The sequence below is a fragment of the Euwallacea similis genome, chromosome 13 (assembly GCF_039881205.1).
Source record: "Euwallacea similis isolate ESF13 chromosome 13, ESF131.1, whole genome shotgun sequence".
Lineage (NCBI taxonomy): Eukaryota > Metazoa > Arthropoda > Insecta > Coleoptera > Curculionidae > Euwallacea > Euwallacea similis.
This window is the reverse complement of record NC_089621.1, coordinates 267,040-286,648: the sequence shown is the minus strand read 5'-3', so window position 1 is coordinate 286,648 and position 19,609 is coordinate 267,040. Positions and strand designations below refer to the sequence as shown.

At 33.1% G+C, this 19,609-nt stretch overlaps 6 protein-coding genes across 7 annotated transcripts in view; 1 reads left to right on the top strand and 5 right to left on the bottom strand.

Annotated features, from left to right (window-relative positions):
* The window catches only part of LOC136413243 (cholecystokinin receptor-like), a 237,775-nt gene extending 231,097 nt beyond the window's left edge, over window positions 1-6,678 (bottom strand). Inside the window, exon 1 of the mRNA XM_066396667.1 lies at window positions 6,437-6,678. The gene's annotated coding sequence lies outside the window, so the exon portion shown is untranslated. The remainder of the gene's footprint in view (window positions 1-6,436) is intronic.
* A 1,064-nt stretch (window positions 6,679-7,742) lies between these two features.
* Window positions 7,743-10,098, bottom strand: LOC136413183 (odorant receptor 10-like). Its single transcript, XM_066396576.1, has 6 exons — window positions 10,036-10,098; window positions 9,736-9,965; window positions 9,519-9,630; window positions 9,373-9,477; window positions 8,235-8,390; window positions 7,743-8,183 (listed from the first exon to the last, which is right to left on the bottom strand). The coding sequence occupies exons 1-6, from the start codon at window positions 10,096-10,098 to the stop codon at window positions 8,136-8,138; spliced, it is 714 nt and encodes a 237-aa protein (XP_066252673.1). The 3' UTR covers window positions 7,743-8,135.
* A 3,052-nt stretch (window positions 10,099-13,150) lies between these two features.
* Window positions 13,151-14,800, bottom strand: mRpL28 (mitochondrial ribosomal protein L28). Its single transcript, XM_066396670.1, has 6 exons — window positions 14,665-14,800; window positions 14,220-14,395; window positions 13,905-14,163; window positions 13,569-13,715; window positions 13,335-13,516; window positions 13,151-13,283 (listed from the first exon to the last, which is right to left on the bottom strand). Exons 1-6 carry the CDS (start codon window positions 14,683-14,685, stop codon window positions 13,217-13,219), a joined length of 852 nt encoding a protein of 283 aa, XP_066252767.1. The 5' UTR covers window positions 14,686-14,800; the 3' UTR covers window positions 13,151-13,216.
* Window positions 14,801-15,522: 722 nt separating this feature from the next.
* Window positions 15,523-16,468, top strand: l(2)37Cg (RNA polymerases I and III subunit AC2 l(2)37Cg). The gene is made up of 3 exons (XM_066396681.1): window positions 15,523-15,663; window positions 15,728-15,828; window positions 15,886-16,468. Exons 1-3 carry the CDS (start codon window positions 15,649-15,651, stop codon window positions 16,073-16,075), a joined length of 306 nt encoding a protein of 101 aa, XP_066252778.1. The 5' UTR covers window positions 15,523-15,648; the 3' UTR covers window positions 16,076-16,468.
* On the bottom strand, window positions 16,113-17,822 carry LOC136413254 (testis-specific serine/threonine-protein kinase 3-like). Its single transcript, XM_066396682.1, has 6 exons — window positions 17,549-17,822; window positions 17,232-17,497; window positions 16,900-17,180; window positions 16,706-16,844; window positions 16,303-16,474; window positions 16,113-16,249 (listed from the first exon to the last, which is right to left on the bottom strand). Exons 1-6 carry the CDS (start codon window positions 17,631-17,633, stop codon window positions 16,113-16,115), a joined length of 1,080 nt encoding a protein of 359 aa, XP_066252779.1. The 5' UTR covers window positions 17,634-17,822.
* Window positions 17,823-17,952: 130 nt separating this feature from the next.
* Window positions 17,953-19,549, bottom strand: LOC136413244 (aldo-keto reductase family 1 member B1-like). Of its 2 annotated transcripts, XM_066396669.1 has the most exons (6): window positions 19,434-19,549; window positions 19,090-19,224; window positions 18,866-19,033; window positions 18,696-18,812; window positions 18,242-18,640; window positions 17,953-18,187 (listed from the first exon to the last, which is right to left on the bottom strand). In XM_066396669.1, the coding sequence occupies exons 2-6, from the start codon at window positions 19,159-19,161 to the stop codon at window positions 17,993-17,995; spliced, it is 951 nt and encodes a 316-aa protein (XP_066252766.1). In that variant the 5' UTR covers window positions 19,162-19,224; window positions 19,434-19,549; the 3' UTR covers window positions 17,953-17,992. The 2 variants fall into 2 exon arrangements, with proteins under 2 accessions (XP_066252766.1, XP_066252765.1); XM_066396668.1 differs by lacking the exon at window positions 19,434-19,549 and having other exon boundaries at window positions 19,090-19,270.
* Window positions 19,550-19,609: the final 60 nt, after the last annotated feature.

Sequence of the window (19,609 nt, the reverse complement as noted above, 5' to 3'; positions counted from 1 at the left end):
ACATAACTTTGATATTTTTCACTTATTTACGACCCCCTGTATAAAAGTAAAATTATTTTCGAATGTACTTCTATATGAGTTCTACACATCGCAAAAAATAAAAATTCGAAATATTAAATATTTTAGCCGCAATATTTCGTGCAGCATGACGTGAATAACCCTGTATATCTCTGTGTAATATACACCTATATGTTTATCATTTGAAAGTGAATTAAAAGAAGAATTTGTCCTTTTGTGGATTTAATGTTGACGATCGCGAATGAGGTAAAGAACTATTTTATTTAGTCTTGACAACTACTTAAATAGACTAATTTGACAAGAAGTAACTATTCGCAAATACTCTAAAAAATAATAATAATTGATGGTTTGCCAGACCTATCTATGACAACAACCAGATTATAATATACCTATAAATAAACTAATTGTTGACAATTAAAAGAGAACAAGTAAGGAAGTAAATCAGGTACTCACAATCAGCACCTGACCTAAATTACGTGCACCACAAATTCATTTTCAAAAAAAATACAGGGTGTTCTATTAAAAAAAATCGAGATTGATATACTTGAAATGTGAAAAGTTTAAATATTTTTTCACACCCTGCATAAAATTTTTCGAAAATTAAAAATATACTTTAGAAGAACGGTTCTTTGCTTTTAACTAGACAAATTTTCAAACGATTCAATTAATACTATGTGAATTTATTGAGAATGTTAAAAAGCTTATTTTTCCTTTAATCTTTATTTCAAATTGAATTAACTCAAAAACTGCTAAAAAAAATTCATATTTTGTAATAACAAAAAATGCTTATAGTTATAAGCAGATTTTATATCCGCAATAAAATATAGGGTATTTCATTTTAAAAAATGAATTTTTGTCACATCTCAGTTTTCTGGACAACTCTGTAACTTCTCATATATTAAAAAATGAAAATTTATGAAAAACTGAATAACTTTTATTTTAAACTTTAGTTTTTGAAATAAGGTAGTGGACCATCTTACATGGACCACCCTGTACATACAAACAGTCGCATAAAAATAGGCGAAATTATAACTCAGTTATTTATGAACGGATTTTAATGAACTAAAAACTAAAGAAAATTATATTGTTCAGACTACTAAAGAACGTCAAAATTGTTTTTGTTAATTCAACTTCTTCTGTTTAAGAATTTCAGAATTTTAAATAGAACTCTGTTTTTTTTACATTTTTTGATAGAAAGATTTTTTTTACTTGATGATGTATGACAATTTAATGTTAAAATCATTTTTGACTAAAAAAAAAGGAAACATTTTATTTCTTTGAGTACCAATACATACATTGTCTTGAATATTACAAATAAAATTTTTCTTCTGTATTTAATAACGTATTTCTCCGTAGTTTTCACAAAATATTATTTTAATATTTTGCTAAATGTAAATAATTAAAAATATTGTTCAAATCAACTACTACCATATTATACACATAACTAACATATACTACGTGACAAAGAAAGGTAAACACCCATTAAAAACCATTTTATTTTGATAATTTTTTGCATGTTGACTTATCTTAAAAAAAGAAAGAAATTAACAAAATTTCAAGTTTATCTGTTAATTTTTTTTTTAGTTTCCATGGGTCGTTCCTTAAAAAAATAAAATTTTGTTTAAATATTTTTGTTCACATTTGCATCGCAACTTTTGTGAAGTGTGTTGCAATCGGTCATAATTTTTACTCATTATGCCTAGAGTGCGTAGAATTGAACAGATCCGTCAGCATAGTGATTTTGAGAGGGGGCGAATTGTTGGGTTGCGCGAAGCAGGTCTGTCGGTCAGAAAAGTGTCTAGAAGAACTAACAGATCCTTACGAACCATAGTGCGGTGTTACCAGGCGTGGACTCAGGAAGGCCGTGGGCACAGAGCCAGAGGCACTGGGCGACTCAGAGGAACCACAGAGCGCGAAGATCGTCGATTGCGACTTTTGGCTCTTAGAGACCGAGCAGCAGTCGAGCTATTGCAAATCAGAGGTTTGAAGAACATGGGAATAGGGTTGGTATGCGTACAGTATATCGCCGAATACGAAGTTTTGGCCTTTTGTCCTATCGTCCGCATTGGGTGCTGCCTCTCACTCGCGAACATCGATCTAACCGCTTACAATGGTGTAGAGAGAGGATTCAGTGGGACCAAGAATGGACTCAGGTGATCTTTAGTGATGAATCCCGCTTCTGTCTGGGGATGAACGACGGTCGGGCAAGGGTGAAAAGGCGACGGGATGAAAGGCGAGATCCACAATTTGACAGAGAGCGTCATGCCCACCGTACTGTAGGCGTTATGGTATGGGGTGCTATCGCATGTGGTAGCAGGTCACCCCTAGTTTTCATTAGAGGCAACATGACTGCCCAACGCTATATCCAAGAAGTGTTGGAGCCATATGTGATTCCATATTTTCGAACTATCCCGAACGCTATTTTCCAGCAAGACAATGCTAGACCTCATGTTGCTAGGCAAACAATAACGTTCATGGATCAACATCAAATCAACCGTTTACCCTGGCCACCTCGATCGCCGGATCTGTCTCCTATTGAACATGTCTGGGACATAATTGGCCGCAGACTGTTGAATTTACAGCACCCTCCACAGACTTTAGCAGCCCTTACTCATGAAGTTCAGATTGCCTGGAATGAGATACCTCAAGAAGACATTGACAATCTTATTAGATCCGAGCCCAGGCGTATCAATGAGTGTATAAGGAACCGTGGATGCTCAACACACTATTGAAAAAAAAATGAAGTTCTTCCTCTGATCTTGCTGAAAATGTAATCATTGAATAAGTATGTGGTACTGAACACGTACAAAAAAAATTATCAAAATAAAATTATCTTTAATGGGTGTTTACCTTTCTTTGTCACGCAGTATATTTTGATTGCATCGTGCGTAGCATTTATAATAGCTTTTAATGCAACTCCCTGGCAAGCATTTACAATTCTTTATCTTAAAATATCGACATTTTCTGGCCGAGGAATATAGACTTTGTCTTGAAGGTAGCCCCATATGCAAAAATCCAGCGGAGAAAGGTCCGATTAACGAACCGGCGGTTATATCTTATCTCTTCTCGCTGGATCTAATGGACTTCACTTGTCCATGGCGTCAGGTATCTTCCCACAAAATAATACAATAAGATAAGAAGGGATGAAGTATAGATGACCACAGGATAACACAGATAGTCCAATGACGATACAGATGGTTACATAACTCATATTGTTCGATATTTTCAATTTTTTTCAGTTAAAAATTGTTTTAACATTAACTTTTCAGACATCATGATATTTAGAAAAACACTTTCTATCAAAAAATTGTAAAAAAAAATACGGAGTTCATGACGGTTTTCTATTTAAAATTCTAATGTCGAAACCTGAAGCAGAAGTTGAGTTAAAAAAAATCAACTTTCACGTTATTGAGGAACCTGAACAATATCGTTTTATTCTGATTTGAATTCATCAAAATTCATCCATAAATAACTAACTTATAGCTTCGCCCGTTTTTTATGAGACAACCAACATATGAAGCTAATGAAGATGAATTTTAGTAGTAATGTAATATAATAGGACCACCTCCATTTTTTTCACGTGATAAAAAATTCTCTTTTTAGCCTATATTAGTTCCTAGACTTTTTTTACCCTGGGATGCAGTGACTTATAGCTATAACGTTTTAAAAGAAATTTTAGACATTTGCAGTATCTCATAAAAAATGAATATTGCGGTTAACTTAAGTAAGATATCGATCATTTTAGGAAGGATTCTCATACAAAATCATCTTAACAGGCACGAATACTCATTTAGCCAAAAATACATACAGGGAGTTTGCAATAACAACTTAAATTTTCACCTTTTCAACTTCAATTTTGTTAATTTTTTCAAATATGATTATATGATTTTTATGACGAAAGAAAGTTCATTTTTCTTAATTTTGGTATAAAATAATGTGATATTTATTTTAAATGTTAGTGGAAGTATGAATTATTGTATAAACTAAGTGCCTGAGGGTTTAGCATGAGTTGTTATGGTTTCAATGTTGTTGGTTTTAAGTTTTGGCAGATCATTTACGATTTTCTGTTTCTTAAAAATCTGTTTATTTTAAAACTAGCCATCAAAATATAGCATCCTCAATAAGAACTTATTAGTATGATTACTGTAAATGGTTCATGTGATAAAAATTGTTTATTAGCATCTCGGGTTTACGCACAATAATTTCCTAATAAAAAATATCCCAACATAAAGAGCTCAGAAAATCTAAAGAAATGTTCTGAACGGACAGGAAGTATTAATTATGAAAAGAAAAGTCGAAAGAAGAAAACATTAGAAGAAAAAAATAAACTGGACATCACTTTATTAGCAATAGAAAACGCAAACATCAGCATGAAAAAAATTAGTCAGGGGATCAATGAGCTGTGAAATCTTAAAACAAACAACATTGAAACCATAGCGGCGCCTTCTAACCACTTAGGCACTTAGCCATGAATGCAAGTTTTCCTGAAACAATTAATAATTCCATTTATATTTAAGATAAGTATGACATCATTTTACACCAAAATGAAGAAAACAAAATTTTTTCTCGTCCTACGTTAAAAAAAATACCATCTTATTTGAAAAAATCGAGGAATTTAAATTGAAAAGATGAAAATTGAATTTGTTATTGTGTTTGTACGTATTTTTGACTAAATGAATATTGGTGCCTCCTAAGGTGATCTTATATGAGAATCCATTCTAAAATTATCAAAATCTAACTTAAACTAACTACGATATTAATTTTTAATTTATGAAATATTGTAAATATCTAAAATTTCTTTTAAAATTTCATAGCTTCGAGTCACTGCATCCTAGAGTAAAAGAAATCTAGGAACCAACACAGGTTTAACAGAGATCAAGTGAAAAAATGCAGGTGGTCCCATTTAAGAAAATTATATTTTATAACGCCCCGCTTCTTTGGGACACCTTGTGAAGTTGTCACTAATTTTAAAATTCACCTTTATTAGTGTCATATACATCCCCAAAATTAATTTTTAACGAAATCACAAATAAACTCTTAAGAAACTGAGGAGCTGTTCAATAGACACCCTGAATAATAAGAATGTCCTTCACCAAACTATCAAGAATTCTTATGATGGTTTTTTTATACTATAATCTATTTTTAAATCGAAGATTTACCTACTAATTAAAATTGATACAATCTTTCAACATATTCAAAATTTGGAACAGAGGCCACAGTATTTTGGTAATTACGTAAATATTATCATACCCAACAAGAGTGTCCACCCACTATGTGATATTTCAGGAGGGGCTGGCGTCACATTAATTCTTCAGCATGACTTTTCTTGAGTGCTACGAGGAACATTTGATAAATATGTAGCTAAGTCATTTTGAAGGAGTTTTATTGGGAATTCTAATTCAAAGCAACTTGAAGAATTTATGATAAATCGCGGGCTGTTAGGTTAATTGATTGTAACAGTCAAGGTTAATGAAGCTGCAATACTTCATACTCTGTTCTGGTATATAATCTTGCTTACGGGTAATTATGCTAAAAGGCATGCAAAAAATTATATTTATGTTTTGTACTTATCTGGTTCTTTCGCAAGATTTGCGTTTGTACAAATAATGTCTGCTGTACCTATTTAATTATATGCAGCATAACATTCATATTGTAATTGTTGTTTTTATTACATACACCTTTTGAATATTAACTGTAGGTTTAAAATCCAAAAGATCAATGTATTAATAATTGGCAAATCATAGACTAATTCTCAATTTCTTTGAAAATTATCTACCAGATAAACTAGCCAATTATTCGATCTATAAACCCTAAAGATATACATAAAGATCTGTTTTGTACACCTCATACATTCATAAAATTGTCAGAAAGTCTCGCGGACCATTTCTAGCTGATCTAATTCAATTTAATATCATCTCTTCAAGCAATAACGAGAAATAAAAACCAAAAATTCGTTAAGCATTTTGTCAAGAATATTTACGACCAAGTTATATATTTTTTTCTCCAACAAAAAGCTGAATTCCCAGCAAAAATTTGACCTTTCTTGGACTCTTAAACATGAGACTCGTTTGTTTTCCTCTGAGCCGTGACTCGAAGTCCCAAATCACATAAACATATCCAAATAGCACCCAGCACGTTCACAAATATCAATAATTGGACAACTCCGCGAGCATAACAACCATTTCGAATGAGACAATCTATATTTTAGTTTCATTTCGAATTACTCCGGTGTATTGTTTGATTTTAGCACTGAGAAAAGAGTGAAAATTAGAAACTTAATTTTCCACGCTATGGGTACTTGAACTTTGGACAAGTCCCTATTTAAATATCTCAAACTTGTAGCATTTCAATTCTTTAGCTGATTCAGAATTGTAATGTTTTTTTATATTTAACTAAAAACTCCAATAAAATTACTTACGAATAAAACCATATAAGAACTCATTAACTGCTAAAGTTATTAATTAATTTTAAATACACAGATATCACCATTAAAAGTTTGAAACTTAACGCGCGCTCTAAAATCCCTCAAAGCCACGATACATAGATATCAGCGTGCGACGCCATACTGAAATAGCGAAACGACGCTCTGAACGCAGTTGCTCTTGCACGTTTCCTGTTGTGAACGCCTACTCGAACCCATGCTGCAATTCTTCAAGTGGCTAGTCTTGATGTTAAGAACCCTTCTTGGAAAACGATAAACCAAAAATATATATAAAAGAAATAAATAAAGTAATTGACCAGTTTCTTGACAAATTGGAGAATAATTTTTGTTCTTTATTTATTTCAATATACGTATCGTTCTTTGAAGTAATATGCGGCTCAGTATGTCAATATGAATTTGGTCCGTTAACCTGTCTTAATTAACGTTCCTCTTCCACCTTCCAAACCGTTTCTAAAGGGTTTCTCTCTTACTGATTAATTACAACAAAATAATTAATTATTTACGTCGCCAGTAGCTGTAACAACCTTAGTAATTGCTAATTAAAACGTAACAAACGGGACATTCAATCAACGAAACTACACACTTCAATATCTTTTTTTACTTTAATCAAAGTGAATTATTACATTGTTCGCAATATATCACTACCTACACTTGCCACACTTGCTCTTTGCCTAATGTAGCAAATGCACCCCTACACCAATTGCTCCCCTAAATGGATATTTGAAATTCCAGAAAAAATATTGCACATTTATGCTTTAACTTAAAATCCACGAACTTTTAAAAAAGTTGACATTTATATTCATCCGTTATACTTATCCCTTGTAAGCCGCGACTAGATAAATGGACAATTGCACATGTCTAACTCCCTTTAAGACCCAAATTTCGGATGCAAATACGGCATAGTTTAAACAAATTAACTGCATAAATTTCCAAATGCACTTAGAACTGTCAAGTAGAGAAACGACTTTATATAGAGGTAAGAATGGAGACCATTCGGTGCATCTGCGCTCAGTTTTAGCATGGAGAAGGGCGGAAAATTGAGAACGATGATGCATAGAAGACAACACAAGTCGCAATATGTGTGTGATGTGGAATTTTTAGATATATATCGTACGTGAATGGGACTAGTCATTTACCTCACAAGTGCGCAAAAATGATACTTCACCGCACATGCAAGAAATTTTACTGCACGCATATCATGCTTTAACAGTAACTTTCGTGTTCACAACCTCATGCCGAGTGACAATATGATAGTAATCTAGTAGAAAAAGTTCAAATAGAAATGTAAAAATCACTTTTGCAAAATAATTAAAATTTTCAAAAAGATAATTTGTTTTGACCATCAAATTGTGTAATTTCCACCACTGTGCTATTGTCATTTATCGCGGAACGCAAAGTTAAGTTTAGTTAAGCTCTACCGGAATATATAACCGTCGTAGTTTACCACGTGCGATTAGATAAAGATAAAAAATGGGATGCGGATTCTGTTGCTTGAGGTGAGGCGAACTGTGAGGCTGTGATGTAATTATTCACATCGTGGTCTACTAGATAAAGTGGGCCGGAATTAATATTATTCACATAAAGTATTTCAAAAAGGGTGTTATTTTCATTGATTGATAATACCCTCCGATCAGAAAATTTTGGCAGAAATCTAAAATTTGGAAATTTCACAATATTAAAAGGTGAGTAATAACATGGCATAAGAATAAGCAATTCTCATCACCTGCAAATAGAATATTTTAATGTTAGGTTGGAGGGATGATAATCAACTTACATTAATAAAAGACTGCAGTGTCATAATACCAAAAGGGCCAATATTGAACTGGAGAGGCCTATTTGCCTTCATAGTAAATAAAAGTACCATCAACTGCACAGACCTGCTTCGATCGTACCAGTTGCTCTCGCATATCGCGGTTATTAATTCGTGGCTCTAAAAAAAATTATGTATCAAATATGTGGTCTTGAAAATGTTTAAAGCCGTTTCAGAGTTACTAAGTGTGAATTTTGGACATAATTGGATAGAGTGTAACGGACTACTGAGGTGGTCACCACGTTCTCCCGATTTGACGCCGCTTGATTTTTTTTTCTAGAGACACATAAAAGATAATTTACGTAAAACCACTAACGACAATATCCAGGAACTTAAAAAAAAATTTATTCAGTGAGTTGATAGTATCTCCAATATTCACATATTTAATGCCATACAAAATCTTGTGAAGCGATGCACCTTATGTAGTGCAAATAACAAATAATAATTTGAACATTTACTGTGAAAAAATATGTTTTAGTTAGATATTTTTAATGTTGTTAGTTTTTTGTCTTGACTTGTAAATGTTTCATTATTGATAAGATTAGAACTAATTTAGAAAATTCTTTTTAGAACTAAATCAAGGTTACACGCCTGTTTTAATCACGTGCGACATTTGTTTCTCTACGTCAATATCTGAGCCATCCATCGCAAAAAGTGTTTTCTGTAAAAATAGGTTTGTAAAATTCATACGAGACCCTATAAATTATAATTCATTTTAAAGAAAAAAATGTCTTTTTAATAATGCTAGAAACAAATATGATTTATATTTTTTGAAAATCAACTTTATGTCGTAACTCTAAAAAGCATGAACTTTAAAAAAATGTATTTCTATCATCGTAATCTAGTTAAAAAAGTGTCTCAATAATGTAAAAGTTATTTTCACCTAACTATCAAAATAAAAAAATTTGGAGGATTTTTCGAAAATGCCAAAAATCGAACTTTTGTTTATAAAGCAAGAACAAAACACAATAAAACATTTTTGAAATAGGCATTGAATTTGTTTTAAAAAAGAAATTGAGAATGCCTTATTAGTTTTTTTTCTCTCTTACTATTTTGTAGATTCCCTATAAAAACATCGAAATTTGCCCACCCCAATACTTACACAAGTCATGACCTCATTAGCGCAGTAATAGTAGAAAAAAGGCCTCACTACCATCGCCATTAGGTGGGTGAACTCCGAGATTACTATCGTCAAACTTTGTTTGTTCTGCCCTCGGAAAGTAAAGTTTTTCAATAATCTATGAAGGAGCAAAAACTTACCAATATCACGTGTTTCAACAGCACAGCAATATGCAAAGAGCTTTGAAGGAAATCGACAAGCATTATAAATCCCAAAATGTTGTTAAATACTTTCACATACCTATGAAAATAAAAAAAAATTACATCGAGCTGTTTTCAGATTGATGTATTGATATTTATTTGGTTCAGTGTCTCAAACGCGGCAAACTCTCTCTATAAATCTTACTCAATAATCGCTTGATGCCTCTGAATAATGTCAACGAAGGTGGAACGAGAACTATCGACATTGTTACTTATTTCTCTTTTTCGCTTAAAGTTATCGAAGTTCTTGATAACATGCTGCATGAATTTTAGTTCTTCAATCGGGTACAATATTAGACTTAACATCAAAACGTCGGTGTAGTTAACGAAACTCGCACCTATCGTCAGAGCCACATTGAACCAAATAGAAGCAGACTGAAAAAATTAGGATCTATATGTTCATAATTTTGACAAAAAACATAAGTTCTCATTGTCACTGACTTACAACTATATTGGCTTGCTGATCGAATGGCAACCAAGCTTTGCCAGGTAGAGCTCTAATGACCATGGTCTCATTACCCTTTTTTACTTCTACAGGTCCCGTTAAGAGTGTTCCAATCATGATTATAATTGTCGCTACCAGAATACTCAATAAATAAATGATTAGCTTAAACTTATTGCTTTTGGCCACTTTCTTTGATATTTTCTGCAACTGTCCAACTTTTCATTCTCTAGGTGTTACTTTTTTACAGAATAAGTAGACTTACTTCAACGTGTGAATCCTCATTCATCGAAGACTTTCCGTTGTGAATAACGTCCCACAGCAATTTCAAAAATAGTGGGTTGAATTTGAAAATAAACTGTCTTGCAATAGTGACACTGTAAAGCAACGTGGCGCCTAAGTTGGCGGTCAAATCCTCCATATTCACCTCTTCTTTGGTCAATATTAAAACGGCATCGATGTATTCAGTAACCAGATATAAAACGAAAAAACCTAATATGGAATTTGAGTAATAGGCGTAAATTCTCTGAAGGTGAGAGCTATCTGGGAACATAAGTTGCCAGGGCGTGATGCCCACCAATGAGCCAAGAATGAGGGCCAAATTTAGATGATGGCATTTTGGGTATACCTGCAAGATTAGCGTTAAAGTGCAGTGGAGTTACAGAAAATGTTTGTACCTACATGAACCATTCTGCAGAGATCTGCGAATAGAGGTAGGTAGTTTGGAGTAATTATAACAGATATATCTACATATAAGCTATAGTGTTTTTATGGTAATTAATTATGTAATAGGGTTGGAAATCGGAGGGTTGTTAATTAATATAATTGGGTATAAATAGATGGGCTGAAAAGGTTTACAGACATATTTAATTAACAATATACTTCCATGAATCAATGCTATTATTTGAATTTCCACGTTTTTGTTTTGAAATTTATATTATATTGATTTGATATTTTTTACCACTACAATGCAACACATTAATAATCCACTAATCTGTCAAGAAGTATTCCTAACAATATTGCTAATTTTCTAGACTTAATGGTGAATGATATTGTTTTTCTAATATCTATATTAATGGTATTTTTATTATCTCTCCTTTTGCCAGTCTATGTAAAATCTGCGGTTTCATTTCCATTCTCACTATATATATATATAGACTCTATTAAGTCGTTCCAATTTGTTTGAAAAAAATTGTCTCTCCCGAATGAACAAAAAATTAATATTTACTTCGAGTGTGTCACATATTGCAAAGTTTCTTAATATTTCCTGTAACTATTTAGATGAAAATTATACACATAACTTCATAAGTTTTGCATCATCTTGATTCTTGGATATTTTATTATGTGATACAAAAATGTCTGAAACATTTATTTATTTATGAATTTTAATTAAAAATTGATTAGTTCATGTCACAATTACTCTACTATTCAGTTTTAAACAATAAAAGCAATTGTTAAGACAAAAAACGAAAATTTTCATTCAATATTTTTAAAGTAAAAAAAAGATGAATATCGTATATTTCAACCCATGATATCAATACAAGCTTAAAAAGGTCGCTGCATGTTTTGAATTAGATTAGTTATAAAACTTAGGAATATGCTGCTATTCTTCTGCAGCAGCAATAATAAGCTCCTAGATAGTTCTGGGAGAATTTCTTTGAGAGTTCACAGCTGTGGAAACCATATCCCAAGCATGTTCTATAGGGTTCATGTCAGGCGACAAAGCAGGCAGATGTAAACGATTGATTTCCACATTTTCAAGGTAATTATTTACTGCAATAGAACAATGAAGACAGGCATTGTCTTCCGTGAAGACAAATCTGCCATCAACAGCCCCTCGCCATAGTTTGACACATGAATCCAGAAAGTCCTTAATGTATCTACCGCCTGACATTGTCCTTTGAATATGAACTAAGCCACCGCACTTGTTGGACATCATATCAGCTCAAAATATGGAACTTTTTCCCATAAAAGGAGGGCCGAGGCAACCGTGGGCAAGTTGAACAGCTTTTGCTGGCTCTCTCCAAATTCGAATTCGGCGGTTATCATTTACCAGACAAATTTTGGTATCATAAAAAAAAAGAACAAAATTCCAAAATCCTTCCAACAAAAGTATATACTGTTTAGCCCACTATAATCGACGAAATCTGTGTTGTTATTGTAGCCGAAGAATTTTTATTGGTCGACGACATTGCAAACCAGACTAAATGATTTGTCTTCTTAGCGTTGAACAAAAAATAGCAACTCCAAGTGCATGTCTAATTTCTCTTCGAAGCTATGGTATTGCCATAGTAGAATTGTTAAGGGTATATAGCGATTCTGCCTTTACGCCTACGGCCACTTCTGGGTCTATCTTGCACCAAGTTAGTCTCTAAATAGTAATTCCATATGCGGAAGACATCGCTTTGAGAAACGCCTATTCGCTCAGCTTAAACCTGTGCGAATGCCCTTCTTACACTAAAGCCACTATTCTTGCAATTTGTAGTATCTCTTAGCGATTTATGGTTTTGCTTTGGACCCTAAAATGGCACTTACCCATACCATCAAAATAAATCTCGAATACTTTATTTAAGAAAAAATATATAAAAACTTTTTCATCGATACAAAAAAGGTGCCGTTGTTAATGATAAACCATAAATATAAAGGTAACAAAAAAATTCTCGGGGTAAATTATTTTTGAACAGATAAATCAAATGATGCTAAACTTTGGAAGCTATGTGTATATATTTATTGGTCATTGAGACTTTTGCTTTCTAAAAAAACAATTCATTAACTCAGAAACATGCGGTGTGTACTTTTAAAAATATTTATGTATAGTGAAATTACACATGATATAGGTTTTCTTTTTTTTAGAGAAAACGTGGGGTCTGTCCTTATAGGTTCATTATCGCATACTTTTTGCAAAATATGTAATCTATTTTTCAGGTTGTGTGTACAAGTGACCTTGCGTGACTTCAAAAACAAACAAATTGGCAAAAAACGTTACTAACAAAGTTTATCTTATCAGGAAAATCGATTGCATGCAGTCCGTGATCCTAGAATTACGAAAAATTATAGAAATTAAACTTTATCATCTATTAATGAAAACTCCAACAACTTTTTTTAAACATAGTTTAATGTATTCTTCAAAAGTTAGAAAGAAAAAAACCTACATTTACATACTTTTTAAATTCTCTTTGGACTCTTAGGTGGTTTTCTTCTTGCTAAAAGGATTCATCTTTTTCAACCATGTAGCTCCTAGTCCACTTTCACTGGAAAAGATTTAATTTTAAAAAATTGCATAATAGAAAAGTGCATCTTACCTAGATTTCAAAGATTTATCCATAGCTTCTTCAATGCTGGCCGCTCTGAGCTTATCAATCAATTCAGTCCGGTAAATATGCTTGAGGGGAACTACAGTATGTTGCTCTTCCATTTGTTTCTTGAGCCTGTTGCAGGCATCTGTGTATGAGTAGCCATACCAGTCTATTTCCTCACTGGTGTACTGAATTGCAAACACATTAGAAATAACATTTTTCTTTAGTCAACAAACTCACAGCTTCCAAATATTTTCCATATTTTTGCAAAATCTCTGTTTGCAACTGCGGCCTGTCTTTCAATTTGGGGCAACCTGCCTCTAATTCTTTTAATACTTTTCTTTTTAATCCCAAGGGCAACAAGGACTTTAAATCACAAGCAGGAGTCTAGAAATAGCAAACAAAAGATTTCTTCTTGTTTTTCAACAAGCATGAGTTCAAAAACATTGCATCGACTGTGACCTTCATTTGACTCTTAACAAAACCAGTTATTTATATCTAATCTCTTTGTGATCTAATAATATTTCATTAACACCAATGATCTGTGAAAATTAAATATAGCATGAAAGTGCTTACCTTCAGTAAGTAGTGGTCAAAGCCGTAATTTGAGTTGACCAAATTTATTGTCCGATTAGTGACTATCACTGAGAAATATGTGTCTAAGACTTCGCTGTGAACAACTGAACGTTTCAATACAGGAATCCAGAAATGGGGCACTCTTCTTCTTCTGGGGTCACGTTTCTGGAACCCTTGCACCACAGCCTCTCCACCCCACATGTGGCTATTGTACTCTTTGGGGTACAATAGTGGTATAGGGATGTTTTGAACAGGGCGACTACAATTATTGTTTCTTAATTATCATAAGTAACCCATAATCACAAGTAACCATACACTTCGCCTGTCAGCTCATCCCTTTTCCATTTGCCTTCTTCAGGGATATAGTGCACAGCAGAGGGTTCAGTTTCTTTCCATTCTTTATAAAATTTCTTGTAGGCTTGGGGTAACAAAGCTCCAACACCTCGATCGAAAAGACCAGGTTTTTGGAAGAGGCCCAAGGTTTTAACTGACTTGAAATCATTTACACAAAAAATGAAACTTGAAGGGACAAACTAATAGATTTCATGAAATGTGCATGAAAATGTAATTAATTATAAACATGGAAATTAATTTATTTCTGAGTAGGCGAAAATATAACAATGCTTTATTGGTGCTTTAACGTTCGTCTCATTTCAGGCACCAATAAGAAGATGCCAATTTGAAGGCGCAAAAGCTGGTTTCCATCAAAACGTAACAAGAACTTAATGATTCAGTATAAAACTAAGGAGATCAAACTTACCTTTACAGCTTTCGAAGCCATTATCTCATCATATTATTACTTTATTTGTATCTTTGATATTTTTGCAATTTTTCTGCAACTTAAGACTGCAAGATAACAGCCCCAAACCCCAATATAACCTATAATGAAATGTCATATCAGACCCAAAGTCACAATATCGTATGATGTAAAGTGACAACGCTGGCAACAATGCTTAGAAGAGCAACGAAGGACATGGCTGATGAATGGACAAATATCGTGCATACCGGATGAACTAAACAGAACTCGCGTTTTCTCTATAATATATTTCTCACCCTCTAGTATTTTTGTAACGTAATGTATTCCGAACATAGTCTATAAAGTAAGCTACCACTATTTTTAAGTATAACATTTTCTATGTTGTACACTTTTGTTGTCCTATATAATTTTCGCCAATTTACACTATTTCACAATAGATGGCAGTACTGGCATCTACTTACATCATAGAGATGGGAATTTATTAAAAAATAACCGGTTATCGAACCTTGCAGACTAACCGGTTGAGAACCAGTTTACAAATAACACTGCCAGAAGTAAAAACCCAATTTATTTAAATAATGTTTATAGTGATTTTATATTATATTTCTAAATAAACAACATCTGAGAATAAAAATAAATTCATTTTTTAAACATTGGCAACACCATAGAATTAAAACAGCACATGACTCATTGAAGTGAGATTGTGATTATCTTTTGGCAATTACACCCCAGTTACCATCCAATACACACCGTTTATTGAAACGAAAATAATTTGGTAAAATTAAGATAACCTTGATATGGTTATTACTCTTAATGAACAACAATTAAGTTAAACCAGCAAAAAACAATAACCAGTTGTTTTCGCCCATCCTTACTACACACGTGACAACACAGGCTAGCCTCACTATCGCATGTTTTTATACAAATTCAAAACGACAAAAACAATATTCTTTAAAACATTAATAAATACACCAGAAACGCTTAAAAATGCCCATAACAAAGGTAATTATAATCATGCAACTATTATTCATCCCTACATGACTGTTTTTCATGTTTGCATTATTAGTTGGCAAGTAATGAAACTTTTGACGAGTCCTGTAGAACTTTCATTTTAGAAGGCGAGGGACACACGTTAGGCAACGTCTTACGGGGTATTATCTCTAGCTAGTAAGTATTAGCTTACCTTATAATCCTTTAATAAACTTAAAGTATACCTTTACACAGCCCAGATGTACAATTTTGTGGATATTCCGTTCCTCATCCAGCAGAAAACAATATTCACTTTAGGATTCAAATGTACCAGGGACAGGCTACAGACGCCCTGAAACGAGGGCTTGAAGATCTTGTTAAAGTATGTGATGTTACATTAAGTAAATTTGACGAATCTCTTACAAGTTTTCAGTCAAGAGAATGATATTTAAAAATAAGAAACTATTAGTTTTTTGGAATTTCTATTGGTCAGTGATGGTAAGAGTGCTTTGAATATCCACATGAGGGAAATGCTTTTCATAAGTAGTAGGTTTTAACACTTTCACATCATCAATTTCCTTTCTCAATTTAACTGCATCTTTGTTCTTCCTATTTAAACCTACAGAATACAAATCGATTATTTGGTATTCATAAGTGTTTGTGAAGTATAACCCTCAAGATAAATCCTTCTTTCAATAAAAGCTTGAGATAAAGCGTTCTCTTCAGCCTTAGTTAAACTGTTAAATCTGGAATCTAGTCCTATCCAGTCAGACTTGACTATATGGTCTATTTTCCAACGCTTGTTTGTGTCTGGCTCCAATAAATTAATAACAAGTTGCTTCACCTGTAGATTGCATTTGAAAGAATTATAACTCAAAAAAAAAGTATACAGGGAAGGAAGGGAGGTTAATTTTTTGGCAAAATGATTTAATATGGCAACGTTTTTTTGATGCCTATAGAATTAAAGTGACAGTTTAAACATGCAGAAATCCAATGTTGTCACAGTTAACATTGTGTCCGAATACACCCTATAAGTGACGCTCCTCCTTTCACCCCTGCACTTTTCAAAATTAACCTCCTCAGAAAGGCTATCAACAACTTTGGATCTAAATTTCCACCTACGGCTGACTTGGTGCTCATAAAGCTTCTTCACGTTTGTATCATCAAAAGGCATTGCTTTATTGATACATACATAAATGATTACTCCACAAGACCTATATTATAAAATCCTGATGTCAAAATGTTTGCTGTTCATGTTGAGCTAGATACCACATATCAGCTATTCTTGGATAATATGGCATTCCCCTCAATACTTCTGGAGCGGTATAAGAAAGCGATCCACAATAGGTATTGCTCAATAACTGTTTGCCATTACTGTCCATGACAAACCGAGCAAAGCCGAAATCTGCCAATTTCAAATTGTAATTTGCTGTTATTAAACAGTTTTCACACTTAAGGTCTCTGTGAGCTATGTCCATGCCATGAAGATATTGAACTGCAAGGGCTAGCTGACGAATCCACACTCTTGCTTGAGCTTCAGATACTGGACCCTATGATGGCAATATTAATTGGTTTGATGAAAGTTAAAATTTGATAACCACCTTCTTCAAAACATACTCGAGTAAATCTCCATTTTCTGCATTTCTCATGAAAACAAAGTATTTGGTTTTTCTCTGGAAAACGCTATGGATATGTATGATATGAGGATGGTTTAATCTCACTAGTATATCCAGTTCTCTAGGTAAAAATTTTTTGACAAAATCCTTAGGAGCTTTGGACACGTCCACCACTTTACATGCTAAATATCTATTCTGCTTTTCATCAGAGTTCGAAACGAATTCAGTCAGATAGACATAGGAGTAGGACCCTTTGCAATCTTTCTTTTCAATATATTGTAATAAAAAGGTTTAATGATTACCTTCCCCAAGTTTCTTCAACAACCTGTAACCTCTCACAGCCAGTGTTTTTTCCTCCGAAGCTCGCAGCAAAAGTTCCTTTGCCATTACACCAATCTATAGTCATGTTTTTTGCTTTACATTGCAATAGGAATTTTGCACATTGCTTCCGTTCAAACCATTTTATTGTAATGTGACTTTGTCATATTTGACAATGTGATCACTAGGCATTTGTGGCTTATCAATTGTGTGTATACCAATCCAAAATCAATTTCAAATAAAATTGATGTCCTGAGAATGTTGAAGAGCGTTTTTGCAATTACCTCCGTTTTTTAGAATTAAAAACCATTAATAACCTGAGCACTAAATCGAACAGAAAGCAAGCACTAGTCATGGATCTGAGAAACAAAATTGAGCAAATGCAAATCAAGCCAATTTGTGAAGCAAAATATAATGATTTCAAACAATTAAAAGTCAATGTTGAATGGATAATATTTGTGTGTTTTATAAGAAGTTAGTCCAGCGACCCTTTGTCCATTATTGCGAGAATCCAAGTAGGTCACATCCTCTGCATCTAACACAAAGTCGTATATCTCGAAATTTTCTTTAATCCTCGATGGTGTGGCTGATTTGGGTATTACCACAACCCCTAAATTATTGACCTACAAAAGAACTTTATGATGTTTAATTCACTTTTATCTTCAATTCATATTCACCAGATAATTCAAAACAACTTGGGCCGCAGTTTTATTATACTTTTTACCCATAGCAATGACTTTTGGGTCCAGAATTGTAGGATCAGGAAATCCTGGTTGGCCTGCAAATTCAACCCTACCAAGGGGGGTGAAACCCACTACTACAATATCTCGTTCTTTACAGAATAGGATAAGTTTCTTTTGAGTTAAGTTAGGATTACATTCCACTTGATTGACAACAGGTTTAATGGTAGCGTTTTTTAAAATACGTTCTACTTGCTCTGAGTTAAAGTTTGATAGTCCAATTGACTTTGTGAGACCCAGTTTTTGGGCTTCCTCCATTCCTTTCCAGGTGTCCACATAATCATCATTGCTAAAGAAACTTTCTATATTTTCTGATGGCATTGGTGGACCATCTTGCTAATAATTGTTGTGACAATACTTATGATTGAGAAACAATAAACAAGTAAAGTACCTTAATGCCAAACGGCCAGTGAATCAAATATAAATCCAGATATTCCAGACCAAGTGAAATAAGGGTCTCCTTTAGTTTTGGAACTACTGCATCTCTAGCATGAAAATTATTCCATAACTATGAAATAAAGGGTGTTTTTTAAGGAGATTTATTAGTTTTGATACAAATACCTTGCTGGTGACAAATATCTCTTCCCTTTTAACAACCCCAGTGTCGATCTTTTCCCTAATGGCACTGCCTACCTCAGTTTCATTACCATAGAACCAAGCACAATCAAAATGTCTGTAACCAATGTCTATGGCAGCTTTCACCGCTTCTTCAACTTGGCCTTTAGGAGACTTTAAGAGAAAGATTTTTGTGATATTTTGATGGTAAAATTAAGAGGAAGAGTTACCTTATAAGTTCCTAAACCGATTGTAGGTAAATTAACTCCATTATTTAAACGGACAAATCTAGGAACTGACATTATACTGATTGTGCAATGTATTCAATGAGATAGACCTCTGTCATGCAGTTATTAAGAAGTGTCCTGATAAACACATTTTCTTATCAGTTTTTAAGTTATTGCTTATTTGTTAATAGGTTTAAACAATATAAGTTAAAGTGAAAAATTGCAATATCACAAACATAGAATTGTTGGTACTTAAAAGAATTCGTATATCTCGAATTAGATAAATTATAGCTTATTACGTTCTGGTATTATGATTTGAAGTGAATTTTTTTCTTGAACATTTTTACCTAAAATGTTGAACTATCTTCTTTTGCGAGTTTTGCTGTACGTAAAGTTTAATTTTTGTTTTAATTAAGGAAACATAGGAAACCCTTAGAAAGAAACCGCTATTGAAGAAGGAAACAGACAGGATTTTTCGTAATATTCAACAAATTTTAATAAAAATGAAAAAAATTACATAACC

Bases quoted from the DNA above. Each gene is read 5' to 3' on its own strand.
- LOC136413254 (XM_066396682.1), bottom strand. From the start codon at position 17,633: ATGGCAAAGGAACTTTTGCTGCGAGCTTCGGAGGAAAAAACACTGGCT. The intron at 17,498-17,548 runs GTAATCATTAAA...AAGATTGCAAAG, and splicing joins GTTGAAGAAACTTGGGGAAG to GGTCCTACTCCTATGTCTAT. The intron at 16,475-16,705 runs GTTAATTTTGAA...TGCAATCTACAG, and splicing joins TTGATAGCCTTTCTGAGGAG to GTGAAGCAACTTGTTATTAA.
- LOC136413183 (XM_066396576.1), bottom strand. From the start codon at position 10,098: ATGGTCATTAGAGCTCTACCTGGCAAAGCTTGGTTGCCATTCGATCAG. The intron at 9,966-10,035 runs GTAAGTCAGTGA...TAATTTTTTCAG, and splicing joins ATCAGCAAGCCAATATAGTT to TCTGCTTCTATTTGGTTCAA. The intron at 9,478-9,518 runs TCCTTCATAGAT...TTCCGAGGGCAG, and splicing joins TGATATTGGTAAGTTTTTGC to AACAAACAAAGTTTGACGAT.
- mRpL28 (XM_066396670.1), bottom strand. From the start codon at position 14,685: ATGGCTTCGAAAGCTGTAAAG. The intron at 14,396-14,664 runs GTAAGTTTGATC...AATGATTTCAAG, and splicing joins TGGCTTCGAAAGCTGTAAAG to TCAGTTAAAACCTTGGGCCT. The intron at 13,716-13,904 runs GTAAGCACTTTC...TGCTATTTCTAG, and splicing joins TTGACCACTACTTACTGAAG to ACTCCTGCTTGTGATTTAAA.
- LOC136413244 (XM_066396669.1), bottom strand. From the start codon at position 19,161: ATGTCAGTTCCTAGATTTGTCCGTTTAAATAATGGAGTTAATTTACCT. The intron at 18,813-18,865 runs GTATTTGTATCA...TTTATTTCATAG, and splicing joins AGATATTTGTCACCAGCAAG to TTATGGAATAATTTTCATGC. The intron at 18,188-18,241 runs GTGAATATGAAT...GTTCTTTTGTAG, and splicing joins AAGTTGTTTTGAATTATCTG to GTCAATAATTTAGGGGTTGT.